This window comes from Hemibagrus wyckioides, linkage group LG11 (genome assembly GCF_019097595.1).
Source record: "Hemibagrus wyckioides isolate EC202008001 linkage group LG11, SWU_Hwy_1.0, whole genome shotgun sequence".
Lineage (NCBI taxonomy): Eukaryota > Metazoa > Chordata > Actinopteri > Siluriformes > Bagridae > Hemibagrus > Hemibagrus wyckioides.
Genome location: NC_080720.1, coordinates 26,776,339 through 26,794,845, shown reverse-complemented (window position 1 = coordinate 26,794,845; position 18,507 = coordinate 26,776,339). Strand labels below are relative to the sequence as shown.

At 37.5% G+C, this 18,507-nt stretch overlaps 1 protein-coding gene across 1 annotated transcript in view; it reads left to right on the top strand.

Annotated features, from left to right (window-relative positions):
- Positions 1-18,507, top strand: part of asic4b (acid-sensing (proton-gated) ion channel family member 4b) — a 36,610-nt gene that overhangs the window by 14,677 nt on the left and 3,426 nt on the right. Inside the window, exons 2-8 of the mRNA XM_058403477.1 lie at positions 12,008-12,152; positions 13,971-14,098; positions 15,161-15,314; positions 15,891-15,944; positions 16,219-16,372; positions 17,563-17,654; positions 17,960-18,039. Coding sequence (XP_058259460.1) covers positions 12,008-12,152; positions 13,971-14,098; positions 15,161-15,314; positions 15,891-15,944; positions 16,219-16,372; positions 17,563-17,654; positions 17,960-18,039 — 807 coding nt within the window. The remainder of the gene's footprint in view (positions 1-12,007; positions 12,153-13,970; positions 14,099-15,160; positions 15,315-15,890; positions 15,945-16,218; positions 16,373-17,562; positions 17,655-17,959; positions 18,040-18,507) is intronic.

Sequence of the window (18,507 nt, the reverse complement as noted above, 5' to 3'; positions counted from 1 at the left end):
ATTACTGCATCAGTAATTGCCTGGTCGAGGTCATGGGGCTTTTAAAAATTAGGCGAGAGGTTTGTGCATTTGGTACAAATTCTGTAAGCAGGTACAAACAAAACTGATAACCTGTGTGAATGTGAAGAAAGAAAGAAAGAAAGAAAGAAAGAAAGAAAGAAAGAAAGAAAGAAAGAAAGAAAGAAAGAAAGAAAGAAAGAAAGAAAGAAAGAAACAAAGAATCCACATACAGATCTGAATAATTAAACAGATTGAGATACAGATGTTGGTATTATTGTCTTTCACCACCAGTCTGCTCAGAAAGACAGAAAGAAAGAAAGAAAGAAAGAAAGAAAGAAAGAAAGAAAGAAAGAAAGAAAGAAAGAAAGAAAGAAAGAAAGAAAGAAAGATCTGAATCTGAATATTTAAAGCATTAAACAGATTCAGATGTTAGTATTGTCTTTCACCACCAATTTGCTTAGTTTGTTTAATATTTCCTCCTAAGGCATCATTATAGTTTAAATACAGCACTTTGTTTAAGTTCATTAGACTTGTGGCTGAATCTGCTCACTGATGTGTTACAGATGTGTCAGTGATGAGCTGTTAAAGGAAATCAAAACAACTGTCGCTGTTAACGAAATCTACAGCCTGGGCTAGAAAGAAATCAGCCCTAACCTTGCTTCTTCACAGCTGGGTATTCTGAGTATTGACCACTCCACTATGACCACCAGTAGAGCTGTTCCACAAAACTCCAGCAAATTACGGTTAGATCATTCACACATGCTTTAGGGTATAGAAGTTTTCCCTAATTTGTCTTTTGAAGTAGTTTTGCTGCCTTGGAGAATGTGTAGGGTTTTTCAGACACATAAACAAACAAATGGGGCTAAAGAGGACATTAGAATCATAGTCTTGCTTCTTTCAAATGCTAATTGGAGTTTGTAACAGGACTTACAGTCATTTTCTAGAAAAACAAAGAGAGAGAAAAAGAGAGAGAGCAGATGAGGAGCCCTACAGCTCTACTGTAGCATCTGCTGCTCTGATTCAGCCCAAGGCTACCTGCAACTACACATTCCGAACAACTGCTCAAGGACAGGAAAACACACACACACACACACACACACATATATATATATATATATATATATATATATATATATATATATATATATATGCACAATATCAAGGAAATATGCCTTGTGTGCGCACATGTATATACATATATATATATATATATATATATATATACACACACACACACATATATATATATATATATATATATATATATATATATATATATATATATATATATATATATATATATATATATACATGTGCACACACTCGACAGGAGGCATATTTCCTTGATATTGTGCGTTCCTGCATTCTGGGAATTGATGATTGGCCTTAGAGACATAAAAGCACTTGAAATGTGTCTTTGCATGTGTGTGCGTGTGTGTCAGCATAAAGCAGCCTAAATCATAAACTTGTAATAGGCCATTCATTCTAAATTAGGTGACAAATATGGACAGATTGATAGCTGAATTATTGCCATCTTCGAGACTGGAAAGGCAGGGCTGAGGCTCTGCTGAATATGAATTTCCACACAAGAGCTCCTCAGCATCACAATATGCTTGTAACTAAAATGGCTTTGTACTTATGAGTAAAAGTTTCTCTAACTTTGATACCATAAAAGAAAAAAAAAAAATCTGTGGAAATTATATTTATTGCCATAAATGTGAGGATTTTTCATTTTTGCATTTAATTGCAAAACAAAATGGCTCTAGTTACACTAACAGTGTCACATCACTTTACATTCACCAACCAGATTATTAAGATCATCTGCACAACTGCTCAGTTATTCAGTTATCCATCCGTCCATGTTCTGTACCATTTATCTTACACAGGGTCAAGGGGAACCTGAAGCCTAAGGGACTAAAGGCCATGAAGGTGCCAGGGGGTGTCCTGGGCCGGGTGCCAACCTGGGCACAATCACAACATACTTTGAGAAGCCAATCAGCCCACAGCACATGTCTTTGCACAAGGGTGAAACCAGAGTAATTGGAGGAACCTCATGAAGCACATGGAGAACACGCAAAATCCACAAACACAGGGCAAAAACAGGAAGCGAGCCCACAATCCTGAAGCTGCAAGGAAAATGTTTTAACCACTCAGTTACCATGCCCCTGAATTCAAGGATCCAATCAGCTAAATCCTGTATAAAATCAAACAGATGTTCACATTAAATCAAACATGTTCACATAAAACATCATTATGGGGAAAATGTGATTGGTTGTTGGTGCCAGATGGGCTGGTTTAAATATTTTAGAAACGTAGGATCTAGGATTTTTACAAACAACATTGAAAAGAGTTCAGGCAGAGTGGTGTGAAACACAAAAATCATTACTGCTGTAGGATATGCCTTGTTGATGAGAGAGCTCAAAGGAGACTTGAGCTGACAGAAAGCTTTGGCAACTGAAATAATCAGTCTTTACAACCGTGGTGAGCAGACAAGCATCTCAGAACACACAACTTATCACACCTTGAGTTGTATGGGGCACAATAGCAAAAATCAGCTGCATCAGGCATTTGAGGCTACAGTAGACACAAGCTTACTGAAAGTGGATAGTTTTCTGGAGGACAGGTGACATGGACAAACCTTAGACCTGGACCTGTAGGTGTAGAGGCATTCCTACGCTCCTGCGAACATTGTATGATGTGCTGAATGAATTTTTGCAATGAATGTTTAGAAGGAATAGAAATATGCATGGATTTGTAAAGCTTCAGCAGGATTTTTTATTTTATTTTTTATGTACAAATATGGTAGACACCATATGGTTAGTGTGTGAATGAGTGTAGTGTAATGTCACATACAGCCTGTAAATGAATCATCATGGAAGGAGTACGCGAATGTGCTACAGAAGCGAGAGGAAGACACAGAACAGTGGGAGATTCTGATGAAAGCAGCATGGTCTGGGTGAGTCAGGATGTGGAGGTCAGGAACTCGGCTGGAGATCAATCAAGCTGATTATTAAGTATGATGTGGCGCATTGATTGTCCTCAGCGTGGGTTTAGGGAGAATAGCATGCAAGAGAGCGAGCAGATATCATGCCTTTGTTAGCTTTGCACGCGCCTGAACAGAAAATGAAACAGGTGACTCTGAGCTCATGGGAATCTAAACACAAACTCACCATACACTGCGCAAAGTGGATCGAATTGGGCTTGGGTTGAATTACTTTCACTGTTTAAGCGTACGTGTGAATGCATAAGGGACAGCGAGTCCAATTTAGCCTCTCAGTTTAGCCTTCTTTTTTGTTTGTTTTTTTTGCACAAAATATACTCTGCAGAAATAACAATTGAAAAAAAAAAATGAGATGAAACATTTCATTTATGTGTTCTTGCCTTGTGTATGTTTTGATAGGGACCAGTTCTTGTGCCACCGGCAGTCTCCACAATAGATTTGAATTCAGTTTACTGTTATATTTAGACATAAAAGAGAAACAGAGAGAGAGAGAGAGAGAGAGAGAGAGAGAGAGAGAAAGAAAGAAAGAAAGAAAGAAAGAAAGAGAGAGAGAGAGATGTCTTTCTACCACAGACTGCTATGCAATTTCTGAACAGAATAGAACAGCTTGAGTAAACATGTACCACTACATAATACATTTCCTTTACCCTTTTGAGCAGAAGGAGAACAGAATAAGGCTATTTGTGTGTGTGTGTGTGTGTGTGTTCATCTCTCTTTCGTATGTATACCATGTTGGGAAATTGCTGTTTGTGTGAGACTGAATAGTAACTGTGAGACATTTTTAGGTAGGGGATATCCCATTTTTTGCCTGCAAATGAGACATCCTTACTGAGCAAATAATCCATTTACACAGCAGGAAAACATGCCAGAGATGCTGCACAGGCTGCTTCACAGTCCTGAACCGCTCTGCATGTGGAGTCAGACAGATCTTACAGGACAAAGTGTCCCTATATACTGTAGTAACTAATGTCACTAATGTCCAGTGAGTGTAGACATAATGTGATAAATTGGCAACTTCCATTCTATTTCCATTATATACTGTAGGTATAAAAATAGAGTAAGTAAATGTATTCATATGTTTTACAGGAATTGTATGCTGTATACTTGGGGCACAGTGCACCATGGACAGGATACCAAATCTTCGCAGGGTCACAAACACACACATTAACACACTATGAACAATTTAGAGAACAACACATGGCGAGAGGGAGGAAACCAGTGTACACCAAGGAACCCCCCCAAAGCACAGGGAGAACATGTGTACTCCACTCACACTCAGCTGAAATAGGAATCGAAACCCCAAACTATTATTTTAAATATAAAAAGGTTGCTTCAGCTGGGGCAAAGGCAGAGTTAAGGGGTGGCATGAGGTAGCAGTGACCACCATTGAAATATCATTACTCACTCTTAACTGATAGGTCAATGTTATTTTCCATTTTGGAGAAGAAATGCCATTCTGTTATTAATGTTTATGCGATTTCAGGCAGCTTCAGACATCATCAGTTTGCCTGACCTTTTGTTTTTATTTGTCAGAGAAATTTAAAGAGCTACGATCAACTTAATGTCTAGTAGATTAACCTGATGTCCAAATACATCTTGAGTCGTGTGCAATTTTGACTCATCAATCATCAGGCATTCATTTACTCATTCATCGAGTAAATGCTTTATCCTGGTCAGGATCATAGTGGATCCAAAGCATGATGCATACACAATCACACCAAGTGAATGATAGACATGCCTCAGGTTTGATCCTGAGCTTTATTGTCTGTGTATTTTCTTCACATTTTTGCATCAGTTCCATCTAGGTTCTTCAGTTTACTCAAAACATATTGTTGGTGGACTACATAAAATTGCCTTTAGGTATGAATGTATGCACAAATTTGTAAGTGTACTGCTCTATGATGGACATGCATGACACCCAGGGTTCATTCCCACCAGATCACACTGTGACCAGTAGATGACCAGAACACAGTGGTTACTGAAGGTGAAAGAGAAAGAAATGAACTAAAATAGATAACTGTAGTACTATATGCTATTTAAAAAAGTAAAACACTTAAATATGATCGTTGGTTTAGTTGCAAATTACTTAGCTAAAACATGCACTGTGTGAAATAAAGTAGGAGGCTGAGAATGATTACCAATGCAGTTGGCTGATTTTTAATAAATTACCCGAGAAAGAAATCCAAAATGCAAGTCAAGTGCAGGGTCAAAGACACAAACTAGGTCAAGTTAAACAGTATATCCAAGGCTTTAGGCAAAACATGTGCTAGCAGAAAATAAAAAATCAGAACAGAGGAAAGAGTAATGCAAAAGTTTGGTAAAGTTTCAGATATAAGCACAAACTGAGCAGTTGCAGTGTGTGTGATGGTCCAGTATATAGTGCTGGTGATGATTAATGATAGGAGTTTAGGATGGTGTATTCTGGGAAACTGAGTTTGCTGACTGTCATGTCCTAACAATACTGCTTCTATACTGACATTCTAGTACTGACATACTGCTTCTATAATCCTTGAATGCTACTTAAAAGACATGTAGATCCATTCGAAACTTTTCTAATATACAGATTAGATGAGACTGACCTGCAAGGCATAGATGTGATTGAAAAATAGATTGAAAGCGGGCAGTGAGCTATTATGTTAATTAATGTGCAACATTAATTAAAAACAGAAAAACTCATTCATAAACAAAGCGCTTGAGGCAGGGCTGGTAGCGCTAATGTCTCCTGTGCGTCCCTGACACATATGAACACACACATAATCATCCTGGGTATCATCCTGCCACTCTGGATTACCTATCACAGCTGCTTGCCCAAAGCTCTCAGTATCCTCCTACTCTCATTAAAACATTTTCTTCCTCTTCTTCTTCTTCTTCCTCAATGCAAAACTATGAGAACATTGTAAACAGGACAAATATTAGAGCTTGGGCCGCTTATTCGTTTAACAAACATTTGTGTCTAATTCTACATACTTACTATTTGCGTCACACAAGATGGCTCATTTTAGCAAAAGCAGTAAAACTAGGAATTATTCATCTGGAACTTATTGTTCAGAAGGAGATTTCCTGGGCAGTTTATAAGGCCTGTTTCTTCTGAGCTTCCTATGGAGTCATTTTTTGTCAAGTAACTGATTAATATGCTAACTGCACATGTTGCCTTTGGGCAAGCTTGGTAATAATCCTGGTTGCTAACCAGCTATAGAATTATATTGGCCACACTAAACCCAGATTGGAAATTAAATTCAATACATAACTAAATATCACTATATAAAAAGTAAATATTCATTAAATCTTAAGATGATTATGTTTATTTTAACATGATCATTCTTCTAAATACTCACATATTTCGCTGACATAATAAAGCAATAAGTTCCCTCTTAAAGGAATACTCCAATATTTTAAAATCTAATTTCTATCCGCCGTGTAGTGTACCACAAAAACAGTTCCAGTGCTGAGGAGGGAAAAGGGTTTGCCCTAAACACACTTATAATAGAAATGTAAAGCTAATTACAATCATATTAAATTATGTAGTTAACTAATCAGTGTGAAAATTCCTTATACATGCAATGTGCTAAGCTCCGTACTAGCTTCCTTGACAGATTTGCAAAGCAAGCTAATCGCAATAGCTACATACACTCACCAGCAGCACAGCAATTGTTTCTTTTTTTTTCTCAATTTTAATCATCTTTATAATTTCTATAAACACAGTCAATGAGAGGTAAAATATTAAAGATTCAGACTTTAAGCTTTTCATCTATTTTTCTACATCAAACTGTAAATGGGAACCAGTCAAATTTGCTAGTTGCGAATTAATGAAACTGTAGACTAACATCGCTCTAGAGGTTTGGTCTTCGAAATCATTTGTGCCTTGATCATTTGGATTTGTCACTTTACCACATCATACCCAATTTGCATAGAATTGTGCAAATCTCTATTCAGTTGTTACTTATCATGTTGTCACTTGCTGTTGTCGCTGAAATTGTGAGTCTTTGTCATGAGTGTACCTACAGAATAGTTGTTGCTTGCTACTGGGAACACAGAATAAGAGAGTCCACATACTCTTCAATCCATTTAAATAGCTATATGTGTGTGTGTGTGCATGCATGTTGAGATCTTTGAACAAGCTTAACAAGCTTATGTGACCTGTGGGGCAGTATTCACAATAAATCCTGCTGTCATGACACACCTCATGAACACAGGATTTTTGATATTACAAGCATTATTTGTAAGAAGCTACAGAGCATCTGTAACCTTCAGCCAGTTTTTATCTACTACACGTTCTACTGCTTGGCACCAATGTTTGCTTCTAATAAGCTCCGGGGTGTTGAATGCTTTCTCCAGTGTGTGGATATTATTTACCGTTTACATTCACTGAGTTGGTTCTCTGTCTGTTTTTGTAAAGTGTGCTGTGCTTTGTTGATGTTGAATGCTCCTTGGTGAGCTGAGCGGTTTCCTGTCGATTGAGCAGGACAATACTGCTGCCTTTTCTCCCTTAAACTGTTCAACATTCTGGTGGGCTTTGCTAGTTAAGTGAGCTTGGGCTAATAGTAGTACAATCGGATCCCTCACATCTAGAGGAGGGTCATGTAAAATATTTTGTCCAGTGGTGCAGTGGCAGAAGACTGAAGTGGATTGATTTTACAGGGTTAATGGTTTTAAACGGCAAAGGACACTAATGACTAAACTCAGGTTTGCAGATTAAGCCCATTTCTTTCTTCAGCTTTGTTAATTCAGTTTCGGCAGCACAAGAAATTAAGTATATGAGGCAAAATATATGTAACATGCACACCTTCAAGCTAAGATGAATACAAACAGACATGTAATATGTAATTTTTCAGATATGTAATTTGGTCAGTCATTAGTGAGTAATGTATATAATAATAATAATAATAATAATAATAATAATAATAATAATAATAATAATAATAATAAAATAAACAAATAAATAAATAAATAAATCTACTTTTCTGTAAGTTTATAAAATGAATCCATAATGCATGAGTTGGAGGAGAAAGTGATTTTCATCTAAGTAAGATCAGATGCCTGGCCTATAGTATTTAAAAATGCTACAAGGTCAGCATTAATATTTGGGCAGTGATGAAGTGAGTAAGAGGAATGACTCAAAAAATGACTGCAGTAGGTTTAAAAGAGCTCTTAGTGATGGACCAAAACTAATATACACAGAGAGAGAGAGGGAGAGAGAGAGAGAGAGAGAGAGAGAGAGAGAGAGAGAGAGAGATGCATATCCAAAATATATAAATGTATCTGTCACATGGGGGTCAACATCAGAACTTGGCTATTCAAGTGCAGTGGATACTTGGAAATTGAATCAAGTTTACTTAGACAAGAACTTGCTAACCTCAGTGCAGATAACACAGTTCACCAACCTGAAACTGGATTTTCTAGCCTCTCCATCGACTCAGTGTGGGCAGATATTATTATGCTTGCCAGCTCAGCCAGGCTGCCAGCTGTCAGTCACACCATCTCATTCTGCAACTGGATTCCAAATACTGAATCATGTCTTTGTTTCAGTTATGGGAGCAAAATCATTTGCATGCTGGCGGTGCAGGGCATATCAAGCAGGAGTCCAGTTGGGGGCTTTTCCACACTGGACAGAAATACTCACCACAGATGTTTTCCTCAGCTGTCCAGTGCCCTTTTGGGCAAGTGTAAGATATATCAACCACCTGGAACTGAGGGCAGTCCATCTGGCCCTGATGCATTTATTGCCAGTTCTCAGACATTGCCATTTTCTGGTCCACTCAGACAATATTGTGATGGTCAGTTTTATTATAAGGACAAGTGGCTATCTTGTATCTCAGGTGAGCTGATACCACAAATGTTTATCACTGGGAGCAATTCATATACTAGGCCAAAGAGCCAAAATTGTTGCCTCAAGATGGGCTTCAATCTTTTCACTGGTTGGTGGAACACTCTAGCAGCTTCCTCTCTGAGAGCGTTTTGTGTTTAAAATGGAATGTGAGATTTGGCATTGTCCAGCTCCGGGATCTTGACTTTTCTTCATGGATTGTTGAACGGCAGAGCTTCATCTTCATCTATCCTGAATGTATATATGGCAGCTAGCGCATTTCCACAATCCTTATGAAGCCCTTTGATGCATACTCTGGTGACAGTGCCAAGTTTATCTTAACCATATGAAATTGCTTATGAATACTAGATTTTTTTATTCGTATTAATTAAGTCATATTAAGTCATTTTTGTATGTGCATTTGATGTGGGTATATTGGAAGTATATTAAACAACAAAATCAAAAGTGTCCGAATATTTATTTCCCCCCTTGCTGTATGTATCTTACTGTTTGATTTTGTCATTCATAATGTGTTCCAGTTTGGTGAAGAAAAGGTTCTAGTGAATCATTGTTGTATAGAGGCAGTATTTTAATTGGAATATCTGAGCATGCATACAAGAGGGCAGTCATCTATCATTTATTATATTTTCATTTGTGGTTATATTTTTGCAAAATAACAATGTAGTCAGAATAGTTTAAGGTAAACTGTGAGCTTTTCTTTCTTTCTTTCTTTCTTTCTTTCTTTCTTTCTTTCTTTCTTTCTTTCTTTCTTTCTTTCTTTCTTTCTTTCTTTCTTTTTTAAATATTGTTCAAGCTGAGACCAGCTTTGACAGCTAAAACTTTCTCTCAGTATTGTCTCATGCTAAGACACACAGAGTATAAAGGGTAAGGTATTGTCAATACATTTTGAGTAAATAGGCTTTTTTCAATGCAGGGAAACTTTAAAAAAAAATGCTTATCCATGGTAATTGCACCTGCACCATAGATGCAGTGGATAGACTTAAGTTGAAAATGCTGGGCTATTTCTTTAAGATGGTTTCAGACTTTTCCCACAACGGGTATTGGCAAGGGAGTTGACAAGGCTATATTAAAAAAAGTATTGCAACTCAGCACTGGTTAGAAGCATGCGGAGATGTGTATGGTCTTCCAGTACATACGTTTTTGTCTGTGTCACATTCACTGTTATAACTGAGAGGAAAATAATTCAGTAAGGCACCAAAAATAAGAACCTTGTGCTGTCAGAGTTAATTAAAGTTACAGACACATACATACTGTATACATGGCCTTGTTCTTTCTCTTGACGCTTCTTGTTCAATATAGTGTGCTCTTCAGAATTATTAACACCCTTCAAGTAAATGAACAAAAACTGCTTAAAGTAGTTTGGTTTCAAACCTCATGATCCTGACATCATGATGAATAGTTTTGTCTCCTGGCCTTCACCCTCCTCTTCACCGTGTGTGGGGACAGTGTGCTCATGGGATCAATTCATGGTAGATTTTTAGATAACTTTTTGTTATAGCCCTAATGCTATTGTTAACTGTTCATGTGGGGGGTTTTTTTCCAGTAGATGAGCAACATCTGTGTGTCTATTTTGTGTCGAAAGGTCAACAAATATATTACAAAAAGATAATGGTTTCTAATATTAACTGAGTGGAAAATTTTTGTATTTGATGCAATCGTTTTTACTCATTTTATGACAGGTGACACTAATACTGGCAGCACCTCTAGTATCCTATAAACACTTAAAAATACATTTGCATATCACATGCACAAATTTCTATATACATTTAGGCATTTCCATGAGATTCTATTTTGTCTGGAATAATATGCTATTATGCTCGCATTGTGATCCGCTGACCCTTTTAGTGACATTGATAATCATTGTTCGGATGCAGTCATGATATTATGTGTCATCTGGATCAGAAAATACTAAGATGCAAATGCTGTAAAATGCTATTAAATGCTTGTAGGTAGACAGAGAGAAGGAGGAAGTAGGGGAGGGGGATGTGTTCAGCATGCTTAACACTGTATAGAGATTCTCTTGGCCTCCGGGGTAAGGAAGGTGCAGGTTTAATCCCATCTGCTTCGCATTGGCTTATCATAACATCTGTCGAGGTACAAGTCTGACTCGTGTGGAGGAAGGCATATCAGATTCAGAAGGGAAATTTTGTCTGTCTCCTTCTTCTGGGGTTTTCTATTCAGCCGCAATTCATAGTGAAAAAGAGAAACTAGCAAAAGTTCTTTTTTGACAGGATGAGTTTCTGTGCCATGGATACAGATTCTTCACTTGAAGAAATGTCTTTATTCAAAATAGCATTCAAGTTATTATATAGACTGGTACAAAATCAAGAATTCTTGAGCTTTAGATAAATATTCCTCTCAGTTGTTTCAGAATCTATATTGGATTTGTCTAATGCACTACAAATGTTGGCAATTATCTTTGGAGTTAAAAAAAATATTACACGAAGCCCACATACTCATTAATTGCCAATCAGCCAGCACTGATCTTTGGCTTTTGGCTGAAACGAAAGCTCTTCTAATGACCCCTTAAAGACCAAATCAATCACACCATGCTGACAAAGCCACCAGAAGTTACTTTAAAAGGGAAGGACAGCAGAATGAGTGTAATTGTCTGTAATTGTCCCTGTCTGGCCAAGAGGAAGAGAAATGTAGTACTGGATGTATAGCAACTGTGAAGTCATAATGGTTCTTAAATATGGGCTATTCGCAATATTTACAATCAAATTGCTTGCTTTGAAAAAATATTTGAAAAGAGAGAAAGAGAGAGAGAGAGAGAGAGAGAGAGAGAGAGAGAGAGACAGACTACACATTATGTGTTTCTTCCTTTTCCTTCTGCTTTTAAGTGTGACTTGACTTTACAAATTCTTCATCACAAAGGACCAGGGCCATGTGCTGTGTGATTCATTAAAAGACACAGAGGAATGTTGCATAAGTGTTTCTGGCTCTTCTAAACGAAAAATTACATTAACAGAACAGTCGAACATTGTCTCTCCTACTCAGATGACATCAGTGCCAAAAAAGAGTGGCGCTTGATTTTGACTGAACATAAAGTGCACTGCCAGGGAACATTCAAGGACATTTTGAATTATTTTATGCCGTCTCTGAAATGCATATCATGAAACATGGAAGCATTAAGAACTACATATTGATGTTGATGTGATATATGTGTTTCTCAACGGCAGGTATACACACGCTATGGGAAATGCTACACTTTCAATGGAAACAAGACCTCACCAAAACGGACCCGGCAGGGGGGTATGGGAAATGGCTTAGAGCTGATGCTGGATATACAACAAGATGAATACCTCCCCATCTGGAGAGAGACCAGTAAGTCAGTGCAAAAGTACTGTTAGGAATTGAATGACTCACTTCAATCACCAAGAGCAAGAGGTTCATGGAATTTCTTTTGTTATAGGGGTCGACAGTGTCAACATACATCAATGTACAAATCAATAAAATACAAGATAAAGGATAAAAACATATAAAAAGCACTTCTACAAATACTTCTATTTTCAAGACAATGGAACAAAAACTGGAAATTCATAATACAACCGTACTCAAACACAGCAAACAAAATACTTTTTACCCTCCATGTTTGGGCTTTCAAAATATTTACTGTATGCAAAATGTTAAATCAAATCCATAACAGTGTGTATGAACACCAGAGCCAATTACTTACCCTAAGCCACTTACCCTTGATAAATTAAAGCAATTTGTTAATTTGAAGCTAACGGTAAACAGTTAGTAAACAGTGGAGGGCAATTTTAGTTGAATGCTGTTGGATTTTCCTTGAAAGAAATCATAAGAAAAGATATAAACAAGACTGATCTTATCTCTAGCCATGTCTAACCCATGTTTAACCTTTGGATCGTTTCATTTGACTTGAGTTCTGCAAATAGGTAGAAATATGAGACCTTAAAGAATATTTTTCAGTTTTATTTGAAATGTCCACATGTAAATATACTCAAGTGTATACATGGAATAAGGGTCTTTTTTATTTTAAACAACCAAAATCTCTAACTATTAATACTAATAGACAGACAGACAGACAGACAGACAGACAGATAGATAGATAGATAGATAGATAGATAGATAGATAGATAGATAGATAGATAGATAGACAGACAGACAGACAGACAGACAGACAGACAGACAGACAGATAGATAGATAGATAGATAGATAGATAGATAGATAGATAGATAGATAGATAGATAGATAGATAGATAGGCAGGCAGGCAGACAGACAGACAGACAGACAGATAGGCAGACAGACAGACAGACAGACAGACAGATAGGCAGGCAGGCAGACAGACAGACAGATAGGCAGGCAGGCAGACAGACAGATAGGCAGGCAGGCAGGCAGACAGACAGACAGACAGACAGATAGGCAGACAGACAGACAGACAGACAGACAGATAGGCAGGCAGGCAGACAGACAGACAGACAGATAGGCAGGCAGGCAGGCAGGCAGACAGACAGACAGACAGGAAGACAGGCAGACAGAATGGGATGGATGTTTAAGACATATTTAACAACACCTTTTTCTTTGTGCCTGAATCCAGAGGCAGTTACTTGAGGTGCTCTGTGTTTGCTGCTTCCTGACAAGAGCACAGTATAGAACTGTATACTAGTCACAACCGACTGCTAAAATAACCCAAGGAACCCACTGTACACAAAGAAAGACCTGAACCTCCTTAGGTTAAAAGAATAGACTGCTTTGGCCAATGCATTTTCAGTCCAATACATTCTGAGGTTCACATATGCTTTTTAAATTGTAATTCATATAGTTAAATATATGTCAACTTCTACAGTGTATGAAGCACCATTTATAAGCACTATAATCTCAAGGTGCTTTACATAAAGTTGTGATTTCAAACAGAAAAGAAGAAGTGACTTTTTTTCCCCCAATGTTTTTCAATGTTTCACGGTTTGGGTGCACATTAAATCTTAAGAAGCCCATAATGATTTACAGCATGCAAGATTATCAGCAGGGGAGAAAAGAAAACGAGAGCGAAATGCCTTTACCTGAGTACTATTCATTAAGAATTCAGTGGAAATGTGGTGAATGGTTAGATATACAACAGTCAGTACTTTATCATCCAAACATGCTGAGGTAAAGTGGCTTGCTGTCGTTGTCTCCACAGATGAGACCACTCTGGAGGCTGGAATCCGTGTTCAGATTCATAGTCAGGATGAGCCTCCTTATATCCATGAGCTGGGCTTTGGAGTCTCACCAGGATTCCAAACCTTCGTGTCCTGCCAGGAACAGAGGGTATGCTCCAGTCCAGGCTGTTATAAAATATTCTTCTGAAAAACAAGGGAACAAGGGCACACAGTCATACCTCTGATGAGAATGCTAGTAAAGCATTTATTTATTTATTTATTTTTGCTATATTTTATAATATCCCAGGGATTTTTTTTAATACCAAGAAAGTTATGACCAGAGCGCAGGAGCCATTGCTCAACACTCCAGGGGCAGTTTATGGTTACAGGCTTTGCTCAAGTCCAACACCAAATTACTAGCATAGGACCTTTACTGCTGTTCAGCCCTCTCCTCCTGACTCCAGTAATATATGAATGGACATGGTAAAAGTTACCAAACTTTTGTCTTGAGTTCTATAAATTAGGGACTAAGTGTGCAACAAAAATAAAAATCTAGTTTTTACTTTCAGATATGAAGCTTGCAGGAAAAAGCATGAGCATGATGTGCTTGGTGACGCATTTACAAGGTTCATTCATTCATTCATTCTCAATAACTGCCTGGTCAGGATCATGGTGCTTTACATTAGGCTGCATTATTGATTATATGTTGGAAAATAAAACCAGCTGTATTCATTAGGAAATAATGCAAACAAAACCAAAAAAAAAACACCCCCATGCACAGATGAGAGGAGTGCTGAATCCTGTGAGATCAATTATGAGCTTTACAGTGGGCTCAGTGTTAGGACTCATATTCAACTATACAGTTATATTTGAATACAAATAGAAATATGAATAGTGGGGCATAACACAGATACAGGATACATGACACACCTACTGTAAATGAATGTACCATGAAGGTGTTCCACCAAGCTTTGTGTTTAAAGATGCCACCTGTGGCTTTGAGATTATTCTTGTCCATTTTAGCCCATTTTTTTCACTGACACGTTTGTATTTGTGAATTTGTTGTGCCTATGTTGAGTCTTCTCAGTGATAGCTTCCTCAAGAGCTCAGTGCTTTGGATGGATTCTGCTTTACTTCACCTTTGGATTAAAGGACCTGTACAACATAAAATCCGTAATGTTATGAAGAGATTTCCTCCTCTAATGTTCTCTGTGTGTAATCACCCCGTTAGTTGTCGTACCTGCCTCAGCCATGGGGAAACTGCCGTGCATCGACAGAGCCAGTGATCCCCGGATACGACACGTACAGCGTGAGCGCCTGCAGACTGCACTGCGAGAGCATCCAGGTGCAGAGAGAGTGCAACTGTCGGATGATACATATGCCAGGTGTGTTTGTGTGAATGTTAAGAAGCGCCTATGTATATGCACTCACGAAACTTGATAAGCTGCTATTAATGTGCATGTCTCGTCTGTAAACTCACACTTATTGACTGGCACAGGCTATCAGCAGACCCATCAATCATCTTCACACTTGTCAGTCAAAGCCGCTGCAAGAAATGGGATTTGGGGGCCATTTATGTAATGAGCTTTCCACTTAGATGAGCCAGTCATATGCAAGAATGACATACCTCATTGCCATTCACGCCTTTAGTATCCTGACCTCTTTCCTTGCCATTGCCTTTTATATCATTCTTGTCTGATCGTTGTAATTATTTCTTTTTATTTTGAAGAATATGACTGGCCTGAGGGTATTAATCAGATTATATCTTATAGAAAGGAGTATAAATCATCCATTCATTTACAGACCGTGTCATATCTATTCATCGTTCCATTTACCATCAAGTCATATCTACATACATCAGTCCTATTCATGTAACACTCACGGCATTCACATTCATGCACACTGGTAGAATTTGCATCTTTAGTTCTAGGCTTTTCAACACGACAAACATCTTTCTGCAGGAAAAGCGGATATCTGTACACCGGCAAAAGTGAAATGTGTCGACAGAGCACTTGGTAAGATCTGCTCCAAAAACAATCGCTTAATTTACTGTACCTAACACTCCATGCCACTAGATTTAATTCTATCCGTGTCATTTAATACTTTATTGCTATATGTGTACCAGATTAGTAACTGAATCTAGTGTTCTTACATGTAATATAATATAATATAATATAATATAATATAATATAATATAATATAATATAATATAATATAATATAATATAATATAATATGGTGTTATTCTAGACACTTTAGTGAAAGATCTCCATTTTTGTTCTTCATAAAGCTTCGATGGAGATAAGCGCAGGAGACTCATGTGTGTGTGAGACACCGTGTAACATCACACGCTATGGAAAAGAGCTCTCGATGGTTAAAATTCCAAGCAAAGGGTCGGCTCGCTTCCTCTCTCGCAAGTACCACAAAACAGAGGAGTATATCAGGTGACTTGTATGCACACACACACACACACACACCCAGGACCTACTGTATGTGAGGACCTATACTACCAGTCAAAAGTTTGGACACACCTTCTAATTCCATGGTCTTTCCTGATGTTTATTTCTTTGTAAAACAATGCTGAAGGCGGCCGAAATACACAATAATGTCCTTGAACAGTTGATATTGAGATATGTCTGCTACTGATGCTCTGTAAAGCCTTCATAACGGCTCTAATCTGAGGTGCTGTTAATTGGTGATTTCTGAGGCTGGTAACTCTAAATGAACTTCTCCTCTGCAGCAGAGGTAAGTTTTGGTCTTGCTTTACTGGGATGGTCTTCATGTGAGCCAGTTTCATCATGGTGCTTGATGGGTTTTGCAAATGCACTTGACAATACTGTCCTTGCAAGAACTATTCCAGAACACCTGACCTTTGTGTCTTAAAATAACAACCGACTGTTGTTTGTTGTCATTACCTATGGATTACTTAAGTCCATGTGTGTTATTTCATAGTTTTGAAATCTCCAGTATTGTTCTAGAATGTAGAAAATAAATCCCTAAACAAAAAACATTGAATTAAAAGGTGTGTCCAAACTTTTGACTGGTAGTGTATATATGAGTTCATCTGAATCTCTGACATCATCAATCTAAACCTAAACCAAGTATGTTTTGACATGTGTATGTATATATATGTATATATATGTTTTGACATGTGTATGTATATATATATGTATGTATGTATAGGCACACACACAAACACACATATCCCAGCTTCTAGTTGGTTAATATGACAGAAAGAGCTCCTTCCTAAAGAATAATTAACTGTGTATTCAAATACAGCAGGAAAAAATAAGCTTGCCAAGGAAAAAAATTAAAAATCTTTTCGCTGTCCGAGCGTCTTATGATAATCACAACGTCTCTCTCGATTTCCTTCACTATTGTTTGTAAAACTGCAATATTGAAAATGAAAATGTAATTTGGCTCCTCCATGCATAGGCTAAATGAAGTAGCGCTTTTTAAATAGATTGCTCTAAATTGAGATTATGTTCGTTCCAGTAATTATTTTTTTCCCTCTATTCGCCTTTATTTATAACAACACAATAAGCGACATATTCTCATTTTTTTTATGGCAATAGGATATTGAATGTTTCTATTAAGAATGTCATGGTTTTGCTGCTTATCTCCAATACTGCAGGGACAACTTCCTCGTCCTGGATGTTTACTTTGAAGCGCTGAACTACGAAACGATCGAGCAGAAGAAAGCATACGACATAGCTGGACTGTTAGGTGGGATTTTGTCGTGTACACCAGCGCCCGAGGTGTTCTTATGATGCCATTCACACACCATTTGTTCACTTACAATATACGAAGATCAGAAACAGTGCGTATTGTAAAAGTTGCACTAAAGTGAGCAGTGAAAATTGGACTCTTTCACTTTGAAAGCTAGAAGACGAAATTGCACAAGCGAATTATGTACACATCATTAAAAGTACAACGTTGATGTGGATGTTACAGTTTGGTTTCCATTAGTATGCTTGCGCTTTCATTCTTACTCTTAGACAAAGCTTTTCTTTTGTCTGTGTGACATTCAGGGGACATTGGAGGCCAGATGGGACTTTTCATTGGCGCCAGTGTTCTCACAATATTAGAGATACTCGATTACATCTATGAGGTACAGTTTATCATTGTTGTTACACCCTATTACACCCTCTTTTGAAGGTACAGTGCATAGAATCTTTTGTTAATAATTTGAAAAAATGGCATTTGAGTTGAAGGACAAAAAATACTTTATAATATGCTGTTTCTGAGTTGCTGTGAGTCACGCTGACAATCCTGTAATAGGAATTTCAGTCAGTGCTGTGTTGCTGTGGCTGCTCTGAAATCTTTCCTCATATATGCAGAAATGTTAAACGTCATCACACCTCAAATTCAGGCATGAAAATGTCTGAATACAAGGTGACTTCTTGTAGGAGCTGGCAGCCAATCAGGAGAGAGAGAGAGAGAGAGAGAGAGAGTATAAACAACCCACACATAAGTCAGAGAATGAGAATTAATATAATATTTTAAAATGTAATATGTTTAATTCAATTCAATTTCATTTGTATAGCAATTTTAAGAATGGATATTATCACAATGCAGC